This window comes from Oryx dammah, unplaced genomic scaffold (genome assembly GCF_014754425.2).
Source record: "Oryx dammah isolate SB20612 unplaced genomic scaffold, SCBI_Odam_1.1 HiC_scaffold_3, whole genome shotgun sequence".
NCBI classification, from domain to species: Eukaryota; Metazoa; Chordata; class Mammalia; order Artiodactyla; family Bovidae; genus Oryx; species Oryx dammah.
This window is the reverse complement of record NW_024070187.1, coordinates 18,717,161-18,742,602: the sequence shown is the minus strand read 5'-3', so window position 1 is coordinate 18,742,602 and position 25,442 is coordinate 18,717,161. Positions and strand designations below refer to the sequence as shown.

The window sequence follows — 25,442 nt, the reverse complement described above, 5'->3', positions numbered from 1 at the left end:
TGTATAAGACTTTGACCTTAGGCTGGGGGTAGGACAGTGTGAGAAATGACTGCTAAGAGAATCAAAACAAATCACACATTTGCTCATGGATAATATTTGATTAGTGCTTAAAATAAAAATTTCTGTTAAAATTGAGTAATCCACTCTAGGATATAACAATGAACTTTCCTGACTTCATTTAATCCAGGATATGGATGGTAGACTATCTCTGCCTTCCCCTATTGATTTGAAAAGCTATTGCCTTAATTCTCAGATTTATATACTTGCTCTCTGAGATTAATTCAGCATGTTTCCTTGTATGCCCAGGGAATCTAATTCTAGTTTAACAATCGAAGATGCAGTTTCTCATGTGAGTTTCAAAGACATGATTATTTCTGCAAGAAGACAAGAGTGAGACCTTGCCACGTTTTTCACTTAAATGTGACACAAAGCTTGAATTGACTTTACCCTTCTTTTCATACAGGGGTCTTCCTACTCCCATAGCAACAGATGCAGCCTGTTAATGCTTGGCTTGTCAAATGCTTGCTGACTATACAGCAACAAGGATCAGCACAAAATCTGATCCCACCCTTGAACAGTAGTATACATTTCAAAGACTAGGGATTTCACTCACTGGAGACTATCTGAATTTCCTTGATGCTGACATAACTTTGTTCACAAAATATCTGGAAATGCTTGATTCTATCATGGTTCACTGCTTTATTTAACCTGAAGGTTAAGGTGAATTAAAGATTACTGACAAGTGAGATTTAATAGGACTTAATTCCGGTATGAAGATGCCTCTACATAGAATACTAATTAAGCTAGGATCTTTGTAGTCCTCCTTTTTTTGTCCTATTCTGAGGGGGGCGGGGGTGAAGAGTAATGTTTTATCTAGAGTAGAAATGTCAGATTCTAAAAGTTTTTTGATGTATTTAATGTGAGAGCAAGGTCAAAAACAAAAGCCTTATGAAGTGGTAACTGTAAAGAAGCTACCTCATAGAAGAAGTTGCTAATCAGTTGTAATTACAGGAAACAGTTCATGAATACATAATTAACATGGAATCATATATCTTCTGATTATAGTTTCCCAGGTACATGAATAAGTGATATTTCTCAGATCTCTTCTGTCTTCTATGTGATTTTAGATAATACATTCCATATATCTGGTCACTGTAGAGCACTTCCTTCATACCTGTATTACAAAAAATGCCCTAGTCCAATTGCTATGTCAAATGAGTGATTTAATACTATCATATTCTAGATAAGTGGTTCACTTATTTTCTCTTGCAGTTGTTCAATGATATTTTGCTAGTTGTAAATCCACTATTGAGAGATTTTTCTTTTACTGAACTATACTTGCTTTCATTTGAAGAATTTTCAGTCTAACTTTATTACTAGGTTTTAACAGCAGATGTAAAACTAGAAAAATTATAATCAGTGCCTACTGTTTTGAAAACAGAAAGTTCCCAAGCCCAAATCATAAACATTTTGTGTTTGACATAAAATCATAAACATCTGCAAAGATAATTTGTAACCATACTAACTAGAATTGGTACCTCTGCTTTCTTTTCACAGCATTGAACTATGGCTTTCTTAATCTTTTCAAAACAGGACTGTGCCAGTTGCAGTACACTGATTTCAGCTTAGAAGAAAAGCTGCTACTTGTTTAGAAATCACTGTTTTGGTTTTGATACACACAGAGGAAAAATATTAGACCTGATCAGAACAGCTTTTATGAAAGATCCTCACTATTGTTTGACCAAAAATTGTAGGGCTTATACAAAATGGGGACAGTGGGGGTATCCTGAAGATATCAAACTCTAGAACTTAGTCAATATAAAAAATTTATAACATAAAATTTTCCATCTTAACCATTTTAGGTGTACAATTCAGTGGCATTAAGTATATTCACAATGTTGTATAACTATAACTGTAATAGAGAAGAGTCTATTTTGACTATTCCATGCTAGATCTGTTTCTTTGGCTTCTTTTGTTATTATAATCACACATAATGGCCTGCCTCAGAGAATCCTGCACCTCTGCCTGACTGTTAAACTGAAGTGCCTTTGTTCAGAACCCTGTCCACCTGCAGATGGCAGGAAGGAAGAAATTAACACATCTCCCTGCCTGAGGCTTGCCATTTTAGGAGATTCTTAGAAGATTAAATGGCCTTTTAACTTTGCTTCCACCTCCTCCTATTTCTTATCCATAAAGGAACCTGGCATCCAGACCCCAACAAGATGGTTATTTTGAGACATTAGTCTGCCATCTACTTGGTCAGCTGGCTTTCTGAATAAAGTCGTATTCTTTGCCTTAACACCTCTTCTCTCGGATTTATTGGCCTCTTGTGCAGGGGGCAGAGCAAGCTTGGACCCAGTAACAGGACCACTGGTTATTTCCACATATATATTAATCATTAATGGGAAACCCTGTACCCATTGAGAAACCTATATGCAGGTCAGGAAGCAACAGTTAGAACTGGACATGGAACAACAGACTGGTTCCAAATACGAAGAGGAGTACGTCAAGGCTGTATATTTTCACCCTGTTTATTTAACTTATATGCAGAGTACATCATGAGAAACGCTGGGATGGAGGAAGCACAAGCTGGAATCAAGACTGCCGGGAGAAATATCAATAACCTCACATATGCAGATGACACGATCCTTATGGCAGAAAGTGAAGAGGAACTAAAAGGCCTCTTGATGAAAGTGAAAGAGGAGAGTGAACAAGTTGGCCTAAAGCTCAACATTCAGAAAATGAAGATCATGGCATCTGGTCCCATCACTTCATGCGAAATAGATGGGGAAACAGTGGAAACTGTCAGACTTTATTTTTTTGGGCTCCAAAATCACTGCAGATGGTGGCTGCAGCCATGAAATTAAAAGACGCTTACTCCTTGGAAGGAGGGCTTCCCTTGTGGCTCAGCTGGTAAAGAATCTGCCTGCAGTGCGGGAGACCTGTGTTCGATCCCTGGGTTGGGAAGATCCCCTGGAGAAGGGAAAGGCTACCCACTCCAGTATTCTGGCCTGGAGAATTCCATTAACTATATAGTCCATGGGGTCACAAAGAGTCAGACACGACTTTCCTTGGAAGGAAAGTTATGACCAATCTAGACAGTATATTAAAAAGCAGACACATTACTTTGCCAACAAAGGTCCGTCTAGTCAAGGCTATGGTTTTTCCAGTGGTCATGTATGGATGTGAGAGTTGGACTATAAAGAAAGCTGAGTGCCAAAGAATTGATGGTTTTGAACTGTGGTGCTGGAGAAGACTCTTGAGAGTCCCTTGGACTGCAAGAAGATCCAACCAGTCCATCCTAAAGGAGATCAGTCCTGGGTGTTCATTGGAAGGACTGATGCTGAAGCTGAAACTCCAATACTGTGGCCACCTCATGCAAAGAGTTGACTCACTGGAAAAGACCCTGATGCTGGGAGGGATTGGGGGCAGGAGGAGAAGGGGATGACAGAGGATGAGATGGCTGGATGGCATCACTGACTTGATGGACGTGAGTTTGGGTAAACTCCAGGAGTTGGTGATGGACAGGGAGGTCTGGCATGCTGCGATTCATGGGGTCGCAAAGAGTTGGACGCGACTGAGCGACTGAACTGAACTGAACTGTACCCATTAAGCAATAAAATATCCCATCCTCTCAGCCCTTAGCCCCCTAGTAGCACTAATTTACCTTCTGAATCTATGAATTTGCCTATTTTAGATATTTTATGTAAGGGGAATCATGAAATATTTGTCTTTTATGTGTTTGTCTTATTTACAGTTTTGAAGGCTCATGGCAAATAGATGGAGAAACAATGGAAACAGTGAGAGACTTTATTTTAGGGGTTCCAAAATCACTGTAGATGGTGACTGCAGCCAAGAAATTAAAATACGCTTGCTCTTTGGAAGAAAAGCTATGACCAATCTAGACAGCATATTAAAAAGCAGAGACATTACTTTGCCAACCAAAGTCCATCTAGTCAAGGCTATGGTTTTTCCGGTAGTCATGTATGGATGTGAGAGTTGGACTATAAAGAAAGCTGAGTGCCAAAGAATTGATGCTTTTGAATTGTGGTGTTGGAGAAGATCCTTGAGAGTCCCTTGGACTGCAAGGAGATCCAACCAGTCCATCCTAAAGGAAATCATTCCTGAATATTCATTGGAAGGACTGATGCTGAAGCTGAAACCCTAATACTTTGGGTACCTGATGCGAAGAACTGACTCATTGGAAAAGACCCTGATGCTGGGAAAGATATAAGGTGGGAAGAGAAGAAGAAGACAGAGAATGAGATGGTTGGATAGCATCACTGACACGATGGACATAAGTTTGAGTAAACTCTGGGAGTTGGTGATGGACAGGGAAGCCTGGTGTGCTGAAGTCCATGGGGTCACAAAGAGTTGGACACGACTGAGTGACTGAACTGAACTGAAGGCTCATCCATGTTGTAGTGTGTATCAGAACTTCATTCCAAAGTACATTATATGTATATACCACACTTTGTATATTCATTCATGTCTTGAGGGACACTTGGGTTTCTACTTTTGGACATCATAAATAATGCTGCTATGAAAACTGGCATACAAATATCCTGTTTAAGTCCATGTTTTCAGTTCTTTTGGGTATTTACCTAGGAGTGGAATTGCTTATACAGTAATTCTATGCTTACATTTTCAAGGAACTGCCAAACTATTAAACTATTTTCTACATAAGCTACATTACTTTACATTCCCCCTGTGCCACCCCCACCCCAAGCCATGCACCTGGGTTCCAATTCTCCAAGTTCTTGCCAACATTTGGGTGCAAAGTGGTATTTCACTGCATCTTTGATTTGCATTTCCCTACACAGAGGATGAGATGGTTGGATGGTATCACCGACTCAATGGACTCAATGCATTTGGGTAGACCAGGAGTTGGTGATGGACAGGGAGGCCTGGTGTGCTGTGGTTCATGGGGTCACAAAGAGTTGGACATGACTGAATGAGTGAACTGAACTGGATGACAAATGGTGTCAGGTATCTTTTCATGTGCTTATGGCCATTTGTATATCTTCTCCGGAGAAATGTCTAAAATGTCTCAAAATTTGTGCACTTAAAAATTTGATTGCCTTTTTTTTGTTGAGTTGTAGGAATTGTTAGTGAACAGAAATATAACTAATATTTGTGTGTTGATTTTGTATTCCAGTAATAATCCTTTTTAGATACATAATTTACAAATACTTTCTTCTATTTTGTGGGTGGCAAGGATTGTTGGCCACCATCAGAAGCAGGAAAAGGTGAAGAAAGATTCAACCCACAGCCTCAGAGGGAACATGGCTGACACCTTGATTTCAGACTTCTAGCATCTAGAACTATATTGTATTAAGCCACTCAGTTTGTATTATTTTTAATGTCCTATGAAACTAACATAATTTCATTTTTGATACCTTTTATTTCTTTTTTTTGCCTAATTGCTCTGGCGAGAATTAACACAAATCCTTATCAAACCCTTCCAACAAATTGAACAGGAGAAAACCCTTCTTAACTCATGCTACAAATCAGCATCATTCTCCTGTCAAAGTCAAACAAAAACATTGCAAGAAAAGAAAACTACAGACAAAAACCCTTGATGACTACTGATGTAAAAACTTCAACAAAATACTAGCAAACTGAATTCAGGAGGCTACTGAAAGGATTATGTACCATGACCAAATGGTACATTTAAACTAGGAATGCAAGGATAGTTAAATATATGGATATCAATCAACATAACAATACCACATTCATAGAAGAAAGGGAAAAATCATAATTACAATTATCTCCACTGATGTGGAAAAAGCTTTTAATAAAATTCAATACCATTCAATGATAAAATACTCAATAAACTTAAATAGAAGAGAATCTCTTTAATGTGACAAAAGCAACGTATGAAAAAAATCCAACTAACATCATATTCAATGGTGAAAGACCGAAAGCTGTTTCCCTAAGATCAGGAAGAAGACAAGGATGCCTGCTCTTGCCATTTCTATTAAAAAAAGTATAGAATCTACCTTTTTTCAGTGTTTCTGTGGAAGAATGGGAGATTAGCACTGCTCACTCTGCCATTTTGCTGATGTTACTCACAAACTCTATAACTTTTATACTATCATCATATATAAAATAGTACTTAGCAAATTCACATATATGCAAATTATATATTACTGGAAAATAAAATTAATAGCTGAAATTAATTGAGTGCTTACTATTATCAGGCTGTGTACTGAACCCCTTATTGCCTAATCTGCAATCTTTTCAACAATGTTATGAGGTAGGTATTATTTTTCCCATCTTATAAGGGAATCAATGGTGACTTAGGGAGGTTAAACCATTTGCATAGTTTAACAGCTAGAAAGAAACAGAACAGAGCAGCTAATATAGTTTGACTAAAATATCATACATTTAAATAGCATCCTTGTAACAGTCAGGGTTCCAACAAACCCTCAGGATAAATTGAGGGGTTTTAACTTACAGTGAGATTAACTACAATGTTATGGAATGTAAGAGAACCATATAGGATGATGTAGTAACCCTGCAACTACCAAAGCAGAGTTGTTGTCACCCCTAAAGCTAATGGGACCAGGTGCTGGAAAGTGAATATAGAGAAGGTTTATTGTAAAGAAGTGCTAACCTTTAGTAGAGGAACACTAAAACTGAGACAACTTTGAGGGGAGAAACCAGGGGGATAAATATCCTGATGTCGCTCTCTCCCAAAACTTGTCAGAGGTCCCCATTAGCTCAAAGACTGGAAGCCAGAAGACATGGAAGTCTGCCATCTTGCACAGAGAGCAGTGTGAAGAAGTGTGGAGAAGGGATCTATGATGGGAGGTAGGGTAAGTAAAAGATATCTAGTACCATGCATCCGGTCCCATCACTTCATGGGAAATAGATGGGGAAACAATAGAAACAGTGTCAGACTTTATTTTTGGGGCTCCAAAATCAGTGCAGATGGTGACTGCAGCCATGAAATTAAAAGACGCTTACTCCTTGGAAGAAAAGTTATGACCAACCTAGATAGCATATTCAAAAGCAGAGACATCACTTTGCCGACTAAGGTCCGTCTAGTCAAGGCTATGGTTTTTCCTGTGGTCATGTATGGATGTGAGAGTTGGACTGTGAAGAAAGCTGAGCACCAAAGAATTGATGCTTTTGAACTGTGGTGTTGGAGAAGACTCTTGAGAGTCCCTTGGACTGCAAGAAGATCCAACCAGTCCATTCTAAAGGAGATCAGCCCTGGGATTTCTTTGGAAGGAATGATGCTAAAGCTGAAGCTCCAGTATTTTGGCCACCTCGTGCGAAGAGTTGACTCATTGGAAAAGACTCTGATGCTGAGAGGGATTGGGGGCAGGAGGAGAAGGGGACGACAGAGGATGAGATGGCTGGATGGCATCATGGACTCGATGGACGTGAGTCTGAGTGAACTCCGGGAGATGGTGATGGACAGGGAGGCCTGGCATGCTGCGATCCATGGGGTCGCAAAGAGTCAGACACGACTGAGCGACTGAACTGAACCATGCATACACAGTAGAATTCTAGCAAATATGCTTTAAGTTGAGATGCCTCCAACTTAGAGGAGGGTGAGGGGAGAGGAAGCATTAGTAGAGTCATACAGACCTGTACAGCAGACAAAAAGATGATGGAACAATACAAGCAAATGAATATTAGAAGTTCTCTTTAGCTCCAAGATGAGAAAAATTATTAAAAGTACATCTGTGGACAAAAAAATGTTATTAGCCATTTCAATAAACAAAGGATGTTGCAGCCATAAAACCATCAACCACTGTAGAAGCCCCTGATGGTGTACAGTGAAGGGAATTACAGATGAAGAAAAACAGGATACTGGCCCTAGATAGTTAAGACGTATATTAAAGGAATAATTTCAATAAGCCCAGACTCTTGCATCTGGCCACACATAGAAAGGTACTAAAATCATTAGTACCACTGAGATGCCTGTTTTTGTGATCAGCAGTAATCTTTTGATATTTGACTATATTTTTGTTTCCCCCCCTCAGCAAAAACTATATCCTGGCTCCTCCCTTCCCTCTTTGGAACATTCCCTAAGAGCTGAGTGGCTGTATCTCCAGCTTAAGTTCTCACTAAGTCTGCTGAATAAAACATGATTCTCAAACTTTAGATTGTGTATTTTTTTAGTTGACACATCTCTATACAAATATTTAAAACTGTTCCTCAAAAATTACTTTCTGACATTGGATTTAAGCATTAATAGCCAAGTATACAATCTGTTCAGTCACTTATCTGCAAGTATGTAGAGTCTGAGGAAGAAGGAACTACTATGATAACATCTGGTTTCTGATAAGGAAGACACTAGCTAATTTGTCAGGAATGTGATGGCTCTTTATATACCATTATTGTCATATATTCTTATTACTTCATCTAAATAGTCTTGCTTCCAGATTTCCTTCATTTGTTGAACTTTTAAATTTATTTGCATTGTGATACATGCATTTCACAAAATGACATATGATCTATAGTTTATTATTTAATGAAAGAAACGAGTTACCCACTTATTTTTATATATGTTTTGACCTTTATGATAAAGTAAACTTAGAATAAACATAAATCTAGAAATTAACACAATGAGTGGGATGTTTGGATGCATCTGACATATTTAAGAAGATTCAGTTATACAGATCCACTTGATATCATTTTCAAATGGTTAATGCTTTCTGAAAGTAGAGCCTTAAGCTTGTTAGCACTTAGAGCATAAATGGGAGGAACTATTGTGATCCATGAAAAATCAGAACAAGTTTATTTTGAAAAAACAGGACAAATGGCAGCATTCAGACTCAAAAGCCTAACTTGCTCACTAAGTTAAGAGTATGGGCTTAGAGTCATATAGACCCATATTTCAGTCCTGGCTCTGACACAAGCAAATTAGATAAACTCCAAATCTAAGTTTTCCTTGTACATAAAATGAGTAAATAATGCCTCCCTCATAGATTTGTTGATCACTCACCTAGAGCCAGATATCCTGGAATGTGAAGTCTGGTGGGCCTTAGGAAGCATCATTACGAACAAAGCTAATGGAGATGATGGAATTCCAGGTGAGCTATTTCAAATCCTGAAAGATGACGCTGTGAAAGTGCTGCACTCAATATGCCAGCAAATTGGGAAAACTCAGCAGTGGCCACAGACGGGAAAAGGTAAGTTTTCATTCCAATCCCAAAGAAAGGTAATGCCATAGAATGCTCAAACTACTGCACAATTGTACTCATTTCACACGCTAGTAAAGTAATGCTTAAAATTCTCCAAGCCAGGCTTCAGCAATACATGAACTGTGAAATTCCAGATGTTCAAGCTGGTTTAAGAAAAGGCAGAGGAACCAGAGATCAATTGCCAACATCTGCTGGATCATGGAAAAAGCAAGAGAGTACCAGAAAAACATCTATTTCTGCTTTATTGACTATGCCAAAGTCTTTGACTGTGTGGATCACAATAAACTGTGGAAAATTCTGAGAGAGATGGGAATACCAGACCACCTGACCTGCTTCTTGAGAAACCTGTATGCAGGTCAGGAAGCAACAGTTAGAACTGGACATGGAACAACAGACTGGTTCCAAATAGGAAAAGGAGTACGTCAAGGCTGTATATTGTCACCCTGCTTATTTAACTTCTGTGCAGAGTACATCATGAGAAACACTGGGCTGGAAGAAGCACAAGCTGGAATCAAGGTTGCCGGGAGAAATATTAATAACTTCAGATATGCAGATGACACCACCCTTATGGCAGAAAGTGAAGAAGAACTAAAGAGCTCCTTGATGAAAGTGAAAGAGGAGAGTGAAAAAATTGGCTTAAAGCTCAACATTCAGAAAACGAAGATCATGGCATCCGGTCCCATCACTTCATGGGAAATAGATGGGGAAACAGTGGAAACAGTGTCCGACTTTATTTTGGGGGGCTCCAAAATCACTGCAGATGGTGACTGCAGCCATGAAATTAAAAGATGCTTACTCCTTGGAAGGAAAGTTATGACCAACATAGATAGTATATTCAAAAGCAGACACATTACTTTGCCAACAAAGGTCCATCTAGTCAAGGGTATGGTTTTTCCAGTGGTCATGTATGGATGTGAGAGTTGGACTATAAAGAAAGCTGAGTGCCAAAGAATTGATGCTTTTGAACTGTGGTGTTGGAGAAGACTCTTGAGAGTCTCTTGGACTGCAAGAAGATCCAACCAGTCCATCCTAAAGGAGATCAATCTGGGTGTTCACTGGAAAGACTGATGTTGAAGCTGAAACTCCAATACTTTGGCCACCTTATGCAAAGAGTTGAGTCACTGGAAAAGACCCTGATGCTGGGAGGGATTGGGGGCAGGAGCAGAAGGGGATGACAGAGGATGAGATGGCTGGATGGCATCACTGACTTGATGGACGTGAGTTTGAGTGAACTCCGGGAGTTGGTGATGGACAGGTAGGCCTGGTGTGCTGCGGTTCATGGGGCCGCAAAGAGTTGGACACGATTGAGCAACTGAACTGAACTGATAGAATTGTTATGAAGAATAAAAAGAGATAACATATAGAAGTGTTTGTCACAGTGCCAAGCACACAATCACCGTCAGTAATTGGGATGATTATCGCTGTGAAGATTTCTTCCTGAAAAGTTTCCTTGGCAATCAGGTGGTCAACTCTGTGCTTTCATTGTAGGGTGTGTGAGTTATACCCCTGGTCAGGCAACTAAGATTCTGCATGCCTCAATGTACAGTCAAAATATAAAAAATTTTTTTTTAAAGTCCAGCTCTTTTGGAGTAATAAAAAACAGTTCTTCCAAAGGCTGTGTATTATGTGCAACCCAGAAATACGTGATTCTGAACACTATTTCTGTGAGTTGAATGTATTGATATGCATTGTAATCAAAAATGGATATTTTTCATTGGAGTGATATGGCAATATGGATTAATGTAGCAGCAGCAGTATTGTGGTAATAGTGGTAATAATAATAATAAAAGCTGATTTACATAAAAATAATTGAGATACCAAGGCTTTAGTTCTAAAATGTTCTGTTACTTATTAAAATTGCACATTAGACATTTACTATATTGAATTTCTCTGATATAGGTATATTTAGATTCCCTGTCAAGTACTAGAGGCAGTGACATAAAAGAGAGATGAGTAATTTAAGACTTACATAGCTAATATCCACTCAGATATTTCTTTAGTTTCGTCAATTAAGCTTTTTTTTTTTTTTTTTAACCGAGAATGACTTTTAGTGTCAAAAGCCGATACTTCTGACACAAGATTATTAGATGCTTAAAACAGTCTATGACAACCGTCTTAAAGTTCTCACTTGACTACAATTCCATAGATATCCTTTCTGGATTATTCAGCTTATTTGCATAAGCTATCTTCAGAGAGCAAACTATCTCTGCTACTTTTTCAGAAGCAGATTCTTTTGTCCTTTTAGAAAAAGGGCCTGTCCTGGTTCACTGTTGCCTACATCTAGATATGTCATTTTAAAACCTGCTTTATAGAGCTCTGATTGACATACAATAACTTATACATATTCAAAGTGTATATTTTCATGTTTGACTGTGGGATTTGTAAATAAGTACATTTGGCTCTCATAGTCCAATAGCCTCTAACTTGTCTTTTATGAAAAGTAAAGGTTGATGTTTGGTAGAAACCAATACAATACTGTAAAGCAATTATCCTTCAATTAAAAATAAATAAATAAAAAAAAAAAGGTGAAGTTTTTGACTTCCAGAAACTACTCTGTTTCATGTTTCAAAAATTTTAAGAACATAATCAGAAGAGAGAAAAGTCTTTTTACTGTTTCATATACTCCTCAGTTCCTGAAAGTTGGTATCGTTCCCAAATTCGCTATTACCATAAAGCTTTGAGCCTGTAAGAAACAAAACCCACAGATTCAAAAAACTATCATGATCAGCTTTCAGAACCACCAATCAAGTCCCACTGTTTTTCTCCAATGAAAGGAACTGAATTTCTTTCTTGTAATTTTAACTGTAATTTTAACAGTTAAAAAACAAAACGTCAAAACCAAAACAAAACATAGTACGCTATCATTTGAAGTTTCCTAAGCTTAGTATTGATTCTGATGCTGTAGAGTGAGGAAAAAAAGCTTGAATTCTTTTACCGGGAAAAGGTAGACAATCTCTTTGAGGTAAGAATATAGACAGATGTTCAAAGCTCATTTGATTTGCAACCAGCTCCTGAAGAAATGGCATTTAGACAACCTGTGGAAGTAGGCAGGTAAATAGCCCATCATGAGGTCCATATGACAGTTCTGAGTACACTTACCTCTGCTGTGTGCTGTGCCACGTTCCCCACAATGACAATGACCTTCCCTTTGAAGCTCTGGAGCATGGCAGTGTAAGGTCCCTGGCTAAGCTCCCCTTCAGCAGTGAATGCAGTGCTGAATGGAATGTTGATGCTGCCTGAAATGTGACCCCGAACAAAACTGAGAAAAAAGGTTAAGGGAAACATTTATTTGTGTGCACATTTGAATGTGTGAGAGAAGCTCACAGGGAATTAATTCTCAGAAGAGAGTACCATTAAAATCAAACACAAATGGAGATAAGACTTGAAAATCCCCTGAACAGAAAAACCAGTTTAGTCATACAAGCAAAGATTAATTTAGCTTATTTTGCAAGACAAGCAAGGCTAACTTGACCTGGGTCACTTCTTGTTTATGCCTCTGAAAATTGTAAGTGAAACTTAAACTGTCTCTCTAAATTGATATTTGACGCTCACTAACCATTTCCCTTTCATTTAAGAAAATTCTAATATTGTAACCAGTCACTGAAAAATAGTCACAGCTGCTTTTTAACAATATACCTCTAAGCCTTACTCCACGTTTTGGTTCAACTGCTCCTGGTTTGCAAACTGTCTTTTGGTGTGTATACAATAAACTTTTTATTAACTACTACTTTATTAATTAACTTTTATTAATTACTGCTTTAGTTATCAGAGAAGGCAATGGCACCCCACTCCAGTACTCTTGCCTGGAAAATCCCATGGACGGAGGAGCCTGGTAGGCTGCAGTCCATGAGGTCGCTAAGAGTCGGACATGACTGAGTGACTTCACTTTCACTTTTCACTTTCATGCATTGGAGAAGGACATGGCAACCCACTCCAGTATTCTTGCCTGGAGAATCCCAGGGATGGGTGAGCCTGGTGGGGTCGCAAAGAGTCAGACACGACTGAAGTGACTTAGCAGCAGCTTTAGTTATTCATCAATTTTACTTCTTTTTTCCCCCTGAACTTTTGACAGAAAGGAAAAAGATTAGCCAAAGATATAAACAATACTTTCTTGATTAAACAAAATATTGTGAAAGTTATCAGAATGCAGCAAATCAATGGCAATCACATAGGTTGTACAACATTCATGGCTTTCAATTCATTATTAGCATTATTACTACTACTGTGATTATTTTAAAGCTGTATTACAAAAGAGTACAATTAAAAATATGATTCTTCCTATACAGTCTATGAAGAAAGATATTATTATTATATCAATCACTTTTTTAAAAGGCATAAATTAACAACTACAAACACTGCTCTGAAAGAGATGTATATGATGCTTTGATAGGACATGTCAATTTGAGGAGGACAGGGAAGGTTTCCACTAAGGAAACAAGTGATGGCTGAGGTAAAATTTGAATAATTAATAAAAGTTAGGCAACAGAATAGAATCCAGGTGGTATAGCGTGGTGGAAGGGACAAATGTTTCAGGCAGAAATGTGAGGTGTGTACTGGGGAGGCACATGACTAATCATGAGAAAGGAAGGCAGGCCAGTATAGTGGAGCGCAGAGAGCAAAGACAGCAGAAGACCAGCATTGACTGTGCCCAAGCCTTTGACTGTGTGGATCACAATAAACTGTGGAAAATTCTGAGAGAGATGGGAATACCAGACCACCTGACCTGCCTGTTGAGAAATCTGTATGCAGGTCAGGAAGCAACAGTTAGAACTGGACATGGAACAACAGACTGGTTCCAAATAGGAAAAGGAGTTCGTCAAGGCTGTATATTGTCACCCTGCTTATTTAACTTCTATGCAGAGTACATCATGAGAAAGGCTGGACTGGAAGAAACACAAGCTGGAATCAAGATTGCCGGGAGAAATATCGATAACCTCAGATATGCAGATGACACCACCCTTATGGCCGAAAGTGAAGAGGAACTAAAAAGCCTCTTGATGAAAGTGAAACAGGAGAGCGAAAAAGTTGGCTTAAAGCTCAACATTCAGAAAACGAAGATCATGGCATCCGGTCCCATCACTTCATGGGAAATAGATGGGGAAACAGTGGAAACAGTGTCAGACTTTATTTTTGGGGCTCCAAAATCACTGCAGATGGTGATTGCAGCCATCAAATTAAGAGACGCTTCCTCCTTGGAAGAAAAGTTATGACCAACCTAGATAGTATATTCAAAAGCAGAGACATTACTTTGCCGACTAAGGTCTGTCTAGTCAAGGCTATGGTTTTTCCAGTGGTCATGTATGGATGTGAGAGTTGGACTGTGAAGAAGGCTAAGCACCGAAGAATTGATGCTTTTGAACTGTGGTGTTGGAGAAGACTCTTGAGAGTCCCTTGGACTGCAAGATCCAACCAGTCCATTCTGAAGGAGATCAACCCTGGGATTTCTTTGGAAGGAATGATGCTGAAGCTGAAACTCCAGTACTCTGGCCACCTCATGAGAAGAGTTGACTCATAGGAAAAGACTCTGATGCTGGGAGGGATTGGGGGCAGGAGAAGAAGGGGACGACAGAGGATGAGATGGCTGGATGGCATCATGGACTCGATGGACGTGAGTCTGAGTGAACTCCGGGAGATGGTGATGGACAGGGAGGCCTGGCGTGCTGAGATTCATGGGGTTGCAAAGAGTCGGACACGACTGAGCGACTGAACTGAACTGAACTGGAAATGAATGCAGAGGCCAGATCATATAGCACCTTGCAGATCATGTTGTTAAAATTGGTCTTTCTCCTAGAGCAATGAAAATCAGAAAGTATTTTAAACAGATAAGAACAGATCACATTTGCACTTTGGCAACAAGTTGGAGAAAGGCTAGAAGGAGAGTGAATGTGAAGGTTAGTTTGTGAGATGTCTGTCTAGGCTGTATCTTGTTTCCTCCTTAACAATCACTGATGATAATCATGAAGAGATGTTTATGTTCAACAGAAGCATCTCCCCCTGAACTTCCACTTTGGATATGTTTTTTACAAAATGGAAAAGTCATAGATTTTAAAAGGCTATATCACAAGCAATGAATATCTGCCCCCCTCACCAAAAGAAACTAATCAATCATTGCCGTAGAAGAATTATACATGATAATTATAATATAATTAATATCATATTAATATAATTATAATTATATAATTATAATGATTTATTGACATGAAAATTTCTCAACTGCCCCAGTTTGTAAGTTCATCTTTAGAATATTACTTCTCTCTGTTTCTGTCAATCTCTCTTTTTCCCTCATTAACACAGTTAGGAGAAATTTGAGGCTCCTACTCTCAAGATTGATGGTAGAGGTTGAACACATATCTTAAACTTCTAGTCAGCTGTTATTTCATTTTTATTTAAAGAGAAGCATTTGGCACTAATAATGAGGGAAAGGATATAAAAAGTTCTGGAAAATGAAATGAGAAATAGAATAGATACCATTCCAGGTACACTGTTTAGTTAGAATGTTCTAGAACATTTCATCAGCTCTAGTTTTTTGAACATTTACAATGACTCAGTATTCAAAGTATTGGCTTCTGTTTTCATGAAAAGAAATGACTTTGTCCTCAGCATATAATTAATACAATAGCACTTTAATCTTTAATAAGGACATACCTTAAAAACTCTTGATTTTTCTCAAACTGTGAACATGACAAATCCAACTATTTTCAGCAAAGGAATCTACATCTGCCAGCCTAAATCACCTGCCAGAGAGAGTTTCTGTGTTTATCAAATGGCCAGTGTCAACCATGGACATTTTTCCTTTTTAGTGTTTTTTCAGTAGCAAAAACAATACAAATCTATACTAGTTAAATGCTCTAGCAGACATGTTTGCATTGCCTGCCCAAACCCTGCTTTCTTGTTTGAAAGGACCTCAACTACTGACCCTGATGAAAGGATGTGTGTAGGCTGTCATGTTTGAGTCAGGTGACCCTGCCACAATCAAGACTGACAGGATAGTAGGGAGGGGGAGGGCGAAGGTGGATATCTGACACAGGCTGAGCCAATTAGACTCTCTCTCTTCAAAATCAAAGGTAAAAGACAATGCTCAGACTGTGTTAAACTTATTTGAGTGTCTTCTCTATACATAGTTTATTCAGCCACACATTAAAGAATTAAAATTATTTATTTTACAAGATAAATTCTATAAATATTTGGTTTTAAAAAAGTACCCACCTGTATCTAAATACCCAATATCTAATATCTGTATCTAAAATCATACACAAGCATCTAGATGAGTTTCTGGGTTCAATATCACCAATTTATTACATGCTTTTAAAGAAGATTTTAGTCCAAATTGCCTTTTAGTCACTACAAGTATGTCATAAATTTATTATTCTAGAATTTGCTTTTGTGTTTTATGGTTTGATGTTTAAAAAAGTTCACTAGATTAAATGTTAAAATGCTGACAAAGTATGATGACAACAGAGTCCTTTGGTTAACAGAAAAGTTAGAATCCAAAATACAAAACGATTTCAAACCTTTTTAAAGCTATTTTAACACTTTGGACAATAAAACACAAAAGAAAAATCTTAAACCACACTTTCCCCATTTTTAGGTTAGTTCAATCAAAAAAATCCTGGAAAACATATAAAAGCACTCATCCAAAAACACTCTTGTCATAAAACTTATAGTGCAAATAAGATTGGGTAAACACGGATACTGGTAGACAGAATGGTCAAACCTCTAAATAGCTATTAACTGTGTGACCGGCAAATAGCAGAGGAGAATGAGACTGGTCTAGTTACATATTAATACATTTACAATGAACATTCTCTTAAGTAAGTTGGACATTGCAGACAATTTTGGTTATTTACAGATCTTGTTTCCTTGGTAATTATTTACATTTCACTGCCTACAACAGAAATTCTCATATAACGCAAACATTATATGATGAAGTAGAACTTTTTTAGGCAATTTCTAAACACATGAGAGGCTGTCAGACTATTGTAAAGGCAGGTAGTCAAAGTTTTTTTTAATCTTCAGTCTTTCATAATCATAATTATTAGGTGTTTGAAAAATGAACAAAGAACAGATTCTGTATATTTTGTGTTAATAGGACAAATAAAGTACAGTGAAACAGAAGACGATTTCACATATAGTGACTGATTAATCCTGGGCACAATATGGCAAGGAGAGCAAAATGATGTAAGAATACACTGCAATATGCGCTTTCTCCATGTTCAAAGGACTTAAGTTTTATTTCATTGAACTGAAGTAGAGGACAAATATGTGTAAGTTCTTTAGCTGAGTCATTGGAAAAGACCCTGATGCTGGGAAACACTGAAGGTAGGAGGAAAAGGGGACAACAGAGGATGAGATGGATGGATAGCATCATTGACTCCATGAACATAAGTCTGAGCAAGCTCTGGGAGTTGGTGATGGACAGGGAAGCCTGGCTTGCTGCAGTCCATGGGGTTGCAAAGAGTTGGACACGACTGAGCGACTGAACTGAACTGAGAGACAAACATCCAACAATATATTTTTTAGAATTGTGACTGTTACTTCATTGCTTTCCTCATATTCTAGACAAAAATTTGGATTCATTGCATTTGCCTTTTGCATTTGGGCTTCCCTTGGGGGCTCAGGTGGTAAAGAATCCGTCTACACTTAAAGAGGTTCTATAGTGGGTGTACTACCCAACAGACGGACATTATACTATTTTACAAACTATAACCTTAAAAAGCTTCAGTTTCACATATCCATTTTAGAGACCAAGGCTATAAAGCCCAAGTATTTATGTGGTAATTAGGCTCCAGTATATATGTCTTGATAGTGTACTTATAACAATGTCCAGCATAATTTTAAGATTGGTTTTGGCCAAAAAACACAATAAAAACAATTCCATATATATAACACTAGCTATTGCCTTTTCAGTGTTTATAAGACATTTTGCTATTAGGATTTTTAATGATGAATTTGAAGGAATTAAACGATATAAGACATGATTAAAGAAGTTGATAAAATTGCAGTGAAATCTCTTCTATGGAATAGTAGTAGCTATAAAAACACAAAAGCATCTGATTACTATAGCAGTCACTGCCTCAGGTGTGTCTGTACCTTAAATATTTTTGTGCATGATAAAGGAGTTGGGTTACTAGAACAATATTAACAGGTAAGGATGATGAGCATTATCCTGTACCTTTCTAAGATGCGAAGACTTTCTTACAGTCACAAGTCAGTCTATATGATGGTACAAGAAGACGCATCACACTTTAATGAAGAATGCAGAAAAAATATCAGTTCTAAGAATAATATGGATACACGATATAGGTAAGCTACACAGGCAAATTTTCACATTCCAGAAACATTATTTACTTTACTAAAAGATTTTAAAATTCCTTTAAATAATTGATGGTTCAAAATTCAGTACAGAAATAATCTCATGTTTTCTAAATTCTAAAAGTGCACAGCATTTCTCACTTGGTGACATCACACGTCTATACACAAAGCATACTTGTCTCTTACCAGACCAAGAAGGTGTGCTCAGTTACATGTTGGCTTCTTTGTTTGCTATGTTAAAGTTTGCAAATTATAGTTAGTGTTAAAGAGCTCAAAGTAAAGGCTACACCTTTAATATATCAAAAGTCAAAAGCTTCCTATTATATAACTAAGCTGTATTAACTGATATAAAAATTATACCCTTGAGATATCATCATTTTTCTTTGCTAAATCTATTGCTGCTTTCTTTGAATAGGATCACCATCTCCAAGTCACTCTAAAACCTCATTTTTGTAATCTCATTAGTGGCAACATTCAACTGTACTGTACTCATAAATCCCACTGTCCTATCTGTATCCCATTACCACTTGCCCATTTCAGACACTCATTACTTTGAGCTTAGACTATAGCAATAGCTTTTTGTTTTCTCCAATTCTCTTTTCCTTTGGAAATCCATTTTAATCACAATATTGTTATATTAAAACATTTAAAAAGAAGTTCTGATTACCACACCCATCCTGAGAAAACGTCCATGGTTGCCTACAGGACAAAGTCCAAATTTCTCAGTTCAGCCCTTATGAACAGAACCAAACTACTTCAATTCCAACCAAACTGGATCACATACTGTTTCCAGTGTATGTTCTGCCTAGTTCCTGTAGTTTTCCCTACCTAACTAGCTTTTCTCTATAGTTTTGAGTGTTCAAATATTATCTATCTTTTGAGAATTCCTCCATGAAAGTTTCCCTTCCTACAGTCTCTGTACATCTCTCATGACAGCCATTTGATCTTTTATAACACATACTAATGTGGCTTTCCTGGTGGCTCAAAGGTAAAGAATCTGCCTATCAATGTAGGAGACATGGGTTTGATCCCTGAGTTGGGAAGATCCCCTAGATAAGTGAATGGCAATCCACTCCAATATTCCTGCCTGGGAAATCCCATGGACAGAGGAGCCTAGGAGGCTACAGTCCAGAGGACCGCAAGAGTCAGACATGACTTAGAGACTAAAACCATTCACACATACTAATGTACCTGACTTTCATCAAGACTTTAAATGATTTATATAAAGTATCTGTATTTATCTCATCTATGAAACTCTTACAATGCTTAATTTAGTGTCTACAATACATCTAACATATTTGCTGAGTAAACAGATTTCAGAATTGTGCCAAACCTAGAGCAACTAGTGTCAGGGGCAAATACACTAAATGCCTCCTGGCCTTCCTAGCTTGTGGCATCACTACCTATCAATACTTGTAAGTGTCATGACACATAATTATCTTTTGTCAAAATACAGTATGAGGAAAAAGAAACAGCAACAGGAGTCATTTCCCTGGATTTTCTCCAGCATAGATACCAACCCAAAGGGCCCAGTAAAACTAGTTTATTTTAGGGCAAAGCTAGAGACCTCACTCTATAACTGCAAATATGAAGGAATATTTAAGTACATCAAATCTCTGGGTGATTCCATCCTTCCAGTCTTGTCTGCACCATTCCTTCCACAGTCATTCTTTTTCTCCCGGAAAGACAAATCTGAGCATGCTACTTAATTGATTAAAATTCCTTAACACTTTCTCACAGCCTATGGAATAAAACCTGGACTTCCTAGCACATTATACAACATTCTCTGTAAGTTGCCCTTGCCTACTTTAGTCTCACTTTCTAACCTCATATATTCCAGCCAAGTATATCAAGAGTACTTGTAATTCCCTTAATGTGTCTTCCTCACATTCTTTGCACCCATGCACTATGCATTTTTTCAGGCTCAAGTGTCTCTTTCTCTTCATTGTTCGGGTGTCTTCCACCTGTCTTTTAAGACCCATTTCAGGCATTATCTGGCTTAGACGACCATCCTTATATTCTCAAGGCTTTCTGAGTATGGCTCAGACATAGAGCATTTCCCACAGTATGGCAATTATCTATCTCATTTGTCTGCCTTAGCCACAAGACTGAATTCCTGATGGGCAGGGGCTCTGATTTAACCAAGCAAAGCAGGTTCTCAGGCAGGACTGACTGGCTGTTTAAATAAGGTTGATGGAACTCACGAACTGGGGCAATGGATAGGTGTCAGAGAAACTAGGAGCTCTCCTGCTCCGGTAGCTCAATGGTGAAGAATCCAACTGTAATGCAGGAGATGTGGGTTTGATCCCTGGGTCAAGAAGATCCCATGGAGATGGAAATGGCAACCCATTCCAGTATTCTTGCCTGGGAAATCCCATGCACAGAGGAGTCTGGCAGGCTAGAGTCCATGGGGTTGCAAAAGAGTTGGATACCACTGAGCAACTGAACAACTGATGTACTTCTCAAAACTATTAATCCAGACAGTAGAGACATTCTTCAGTAGTGGCTACCATATACTCCCACATTATACAAGGCCCATTCAGCTATAGTAATATACAAGAATAGAAACTGTAATTCAAGTATCTTAAATCTAGATCCAAACAAGAATCTTACTAAGCCTCTTTATTATCACTTTGCTCTGAACACAAGTACCTCAATATTACTTTGAAGACTTTTTTAGAAATTAATTCTTCAGGACACAGAGACAAGAGCAAATCTAGCATTTACTAAGGATGAATAACATGGTGTAATAATGAAAACAACTGAATTTATGTGTCTTTTAAATTAAAAAATGTAAGCTTGAGGTCTTTCTTATACCTTCTGATATTTAAAAAAAGTTAAGAGTTTTAAAAATAAAGCTTCAAAACCAACCTTGACTTCAAGCAAATGAGAACAGACCTTCAAAGTATTTCTGTTCATAGATAACAGTTGGACCCACATTATATGACTAAGACACTAAATATGAACTGTGAAATTTGGAAATGAAATATTTAGGAAATTTGAAATGAAATATTTAGAAATATTAAAGAAAACAGCAGTTTAACTTGTGTATTATCTTTAAAACTATTAAGTACTTATCAAATTTATGTACTACCTGAGGAACATTTTCTATTGCTTCTTTAAAATATTCAATTATGGTTTGCTCTGAAATCTCCATTATGTACTGAAGGACAAAAATAACTGACCTGAACCTTTACCTAGATTAACAATTCATGTTTCCTTCTTATAAAAACAAATATAAAATCAGATTTCAACAAAACCTTAGCTGTTTAGCCTCCCTGATATAAGCCATGTAGCTCTACTATTAAGAATATGGCCTAGATTATCTCTAGGGTTCCTTCATATTCTAAAGCTGGGATTATATCTCTATTCCAAGTGTATGAAGTCTGTCTTCATGTCCTCTAGCTTTCCTTGTCTAAATTCCCCTCCTCTCTTGGTCTCCTCCAAGGTTAGAGGCAGTTCTCATATTTTTGACATGTTTCTCCTCACCTACAATCACAAAAACTGACAATAGATTAAAATATTATCTCTTGCAGGGTGTTTTTATTTTAACTGGGAATGTTTATATCTTAAGCTAAATGACTAAAGCTTTAACAGAACTTCAGGTGATGGGGTTCAGGACACACCACCCCAGATGACGGCATCTTGACATACTGACTATTTTAAGCCGAAGGAATCTGAGAAATGTCATGTGCAGGAAGGACTTTCTGACCTTCCCATGTATCAGGTCATAAAACCTTCAACTGAGAGATGCCCTGCTTATATTGGGCCTCTCAGGTGGCGCTAGTGGTAAGTAAAGAACCTGTCTGCCAATACAGGAGACATAAGAGATGCAAGTTTGATCCCTGGGCCGGGAAGATCCCCTGGAGGAGGGCATGGCAACCCACTCCAGTACTCTTGCCTGGAGAATCACAGACAGAGGAGCCTGGAGAGCTGTAGTCCATAGGGCTGCATACAGCTGGGCACGATCAAAGTGACTTAGCACATATGCACGCTCCTTATACTAATACTTAGAGGAAAGGAACATCCTTATCTTCAAGACTGAGGAACACTAAGAGGAATCTGAATGGACAGCTCTTGCTAAGTTTTTCTTGGTTTACTACAAAAGTTTACAACGCTTAGCTCAAACCCCTTTTGCTCTATCACATTTTCCCATGGCTGTCCACTTTTCATCAGACCTAGCTTTAAACACTCAGGTTTAGTCAATTCTTCAGGTGTTCCTTATGAAGGCTCCCATGTCATATAAAACTTTTATTAAATAAAATCTGTATACTTTTCTGTTGTGAATTTGTCTTCTGGGTCGCTAAGTCAGACACGACTGAGCGACTTCACTTTCACTTTTCACTTTCATGCATTGGAAAAGGAAATGGCATCCCACTCCAGCGTTCTTGCCTGGAGAATCCCAGGGACAGGGGAGCCTGGTGGGCTGCCCTCTATGGGGTCGCACAGAGTCGGACACGACTGAAACAACTTAGCAGCAGCAGCAGCATAGGGGCCCCTATAGAAAAGAACTTAGAAAAGTAGAGGGAAAAGATACTTTTCTTTCCCGATGTACATAGCAGAGTTCTAGGAGGGGTAAGGCTGTCCTTTGAATTCATTGGTAGCTTATCTTGCTGAAGGATAACACTGCCTCCTTCCTTTTCATAAATGATCATTTTAATTATTTTACACAGGTGAAGAAAGACGACATGAAATTTAATTCTAGACATTTACTCTCCTGAAATTGTTTTCAGGAGAGTAATATGTATGAGGAAAACAAATTTTTCACCGATATAAAGGTGTATCACCTATATGAAGAACTGTATTAGCTAAATTTTCCTGCTTAATTGATCCCTAAAAGCAAAATAGAGGATAAGAAATGATTGTGTGTGTGCTCAGTTGTCTCTGACTCTTTGCTACTCTATGGACTGTAGCCTGCCAGTCTTCTCTGATCATGGAATTTTCCAGGCAGGCATACTGGAGTAGGTTGCCATTTCCTACATCAGGAAGATCTTCCTGATCTTCCTTGTTACCACTGAGCCACCTGGGAAGGATAAAAATGACATAAGAAGACCATAAACAGTTAAATATTATACACAACACTTAAAAAAATAACTTTCTTAGAGGAAGAAAAAGATGTTACAGAGTTTCTGGTTTGGTTTTTTTTTTTCCTCCCTGCTGTACTGTATAGGACTATAACTTGTAGGCGCTGGAGAAATAAAACTATTTAAAAAATATACTAGTGTTAAATATTTATTCATTTCTTAAACAGATAGGAAAAGTCATGTTAATCCCAGAGTTTAACTGAAACATTAAGTTAATCTACAAAAGTGATTCCTTCAAAAAATATGAAGATTTCAACAAGCTTACTTTGTTAGTTTTAAAATTACAGCATCTTAGTGACAGTTTTGGAAAATTTTAATAAAACATACTTTGAAAGCATTAGATCTTATAAATTAAGTTACTACAGTAGGAAAGAACCTTTCTAACATGCTTCCTCTCTCAAAGCATTCCAATTTTTCTTTACAATATTTAAAACAACTCAGTTTTCTTTTATTCTGTGTCTGTATAAAGATAACTATTAGTCTTATTTAATTGGGATTAAGCCCCCTACAGACAGAGGCACTTAGTTGGGATTAAGGCCCTTACCCACAGAGGCACTGGAATCTTTATAGTTCAGTTTGTGTGTAAGATCTGAAGGAATGTATACCATGTGTGGGACTTCCCAGGCAGTGCAGTGGTAAAGAGTCCGCCTGCCGATGCGAGAGATGCAGGTGCCGTGAGTTCGATCCCTGGCCCAGGAAGATTCCCTGGAGTAGGAAATGGCAACCCACGCCAGTATTCTTGCCTGGAAAAATTGCATGGACAGAGGAGCCTCGTAGGCTATAGTCTACGGGGTCGCAAAGAGTCAGACATGACTGAGTATGTATGGACATACAGTGTATGAACACATAATTTGGAATCAATACACATCTCATTCAGTCATTAATTTATATTAAGTGACATATCTCAATATTGTTTATGCTTGCTGAAGAGTCCTATGAAAAGACCAAACAGCCACCTGCATAAAGCTTGGAGAATAAAGCTTGGAACATGAGGCTAGCTTATATGCCCTTGTGCAAGTTGATCAGCCTTTTCAAGTCTCAGTTTCTTCATCAGTAAAATAGAGATATTATTTTACTGCCATACTTGGCACACTGTGAGAGCTTAATGATTGCTATTATTGGAAGTCAATTCACTTAAATCTATTGAATCTTTATAAATTATTCATTCTAAATGTCTCTCATTTTAAAGAAACAGGTCAGGCATAATACTGCCACCATGTACATATATGTATCTTCAATAGGACAGTGAAAAGTCTTTAACCAACAGCATAAATCTCTTATTGTGGATTTTTTTGAATAGTGATTACAGGTAGTTGAGTAATTAAAGGCATGTTAGTAACTCTAAACTCACACTGTAGAGATTTCTGACTGCACCATACCTTCTGGCTTCAGTGACTTTATCTACTTTGAAAAAAGGGGATATCTCAGCAGAGCTGAATGATGTAAAGAGACAGGCTATAAAAGATGTGGGGAGAAATATTCTAGGCAGGAGGAGCAAGGGCAAAGGCCTTGATGGATAAATATGCTTGGCCATTTTGGACTGGCAAGAAACCAGCAAGTACAGTAAGAGAGGAAATCAGAGGAGATAAAGTCACTGAAGCCAGGTCTCTGCCTAGTTCCAACCTTGAACCAAGGGTGGTAGGATGACATAAAGACACTCCTATGTTGGGCAACTCAACTATACTTATCAGAGAACAATGTTCAGGTGAGTTGCTCTGCTTTCTGCTATTCTATTTATATTTATTCTGCAGAAAATAAAGGAGAGTTTTAATAAAAATTAAAGTCAGACTACAAGCTTTGGAAAACTTGGATTGAATGTTCCTTTCATACTGTGTGTATTTAAAAATTTCAAGTGGTTAATTAAGTAGCTTGAAAGGAAATA

General features: G+C 37.9%; 1 protein-coding gene across 1 annotated transcript in view; it reads right to left on the bottom strand.

Moving 5' to 3' along the window:
• Positions 1 to 25,442, bottom strand: part of TBCK (TBC1 domain containing kinase) — a 208,727-nt gene that overhangs the window by 24,551 nt on the left and 158,734 nt on the right. Inside the window, exon 25 of the mRNA XM_040237515.1 lies at positions 12,264 to 12,423. Coding sequence (XP_040093449.1) covers positions 12,264 to 12,423 — 160 coding nt within the window. The remainder of the gene's footprint in view (positions 1 to 12,263; positions 12,424 to 25,442) is intronic.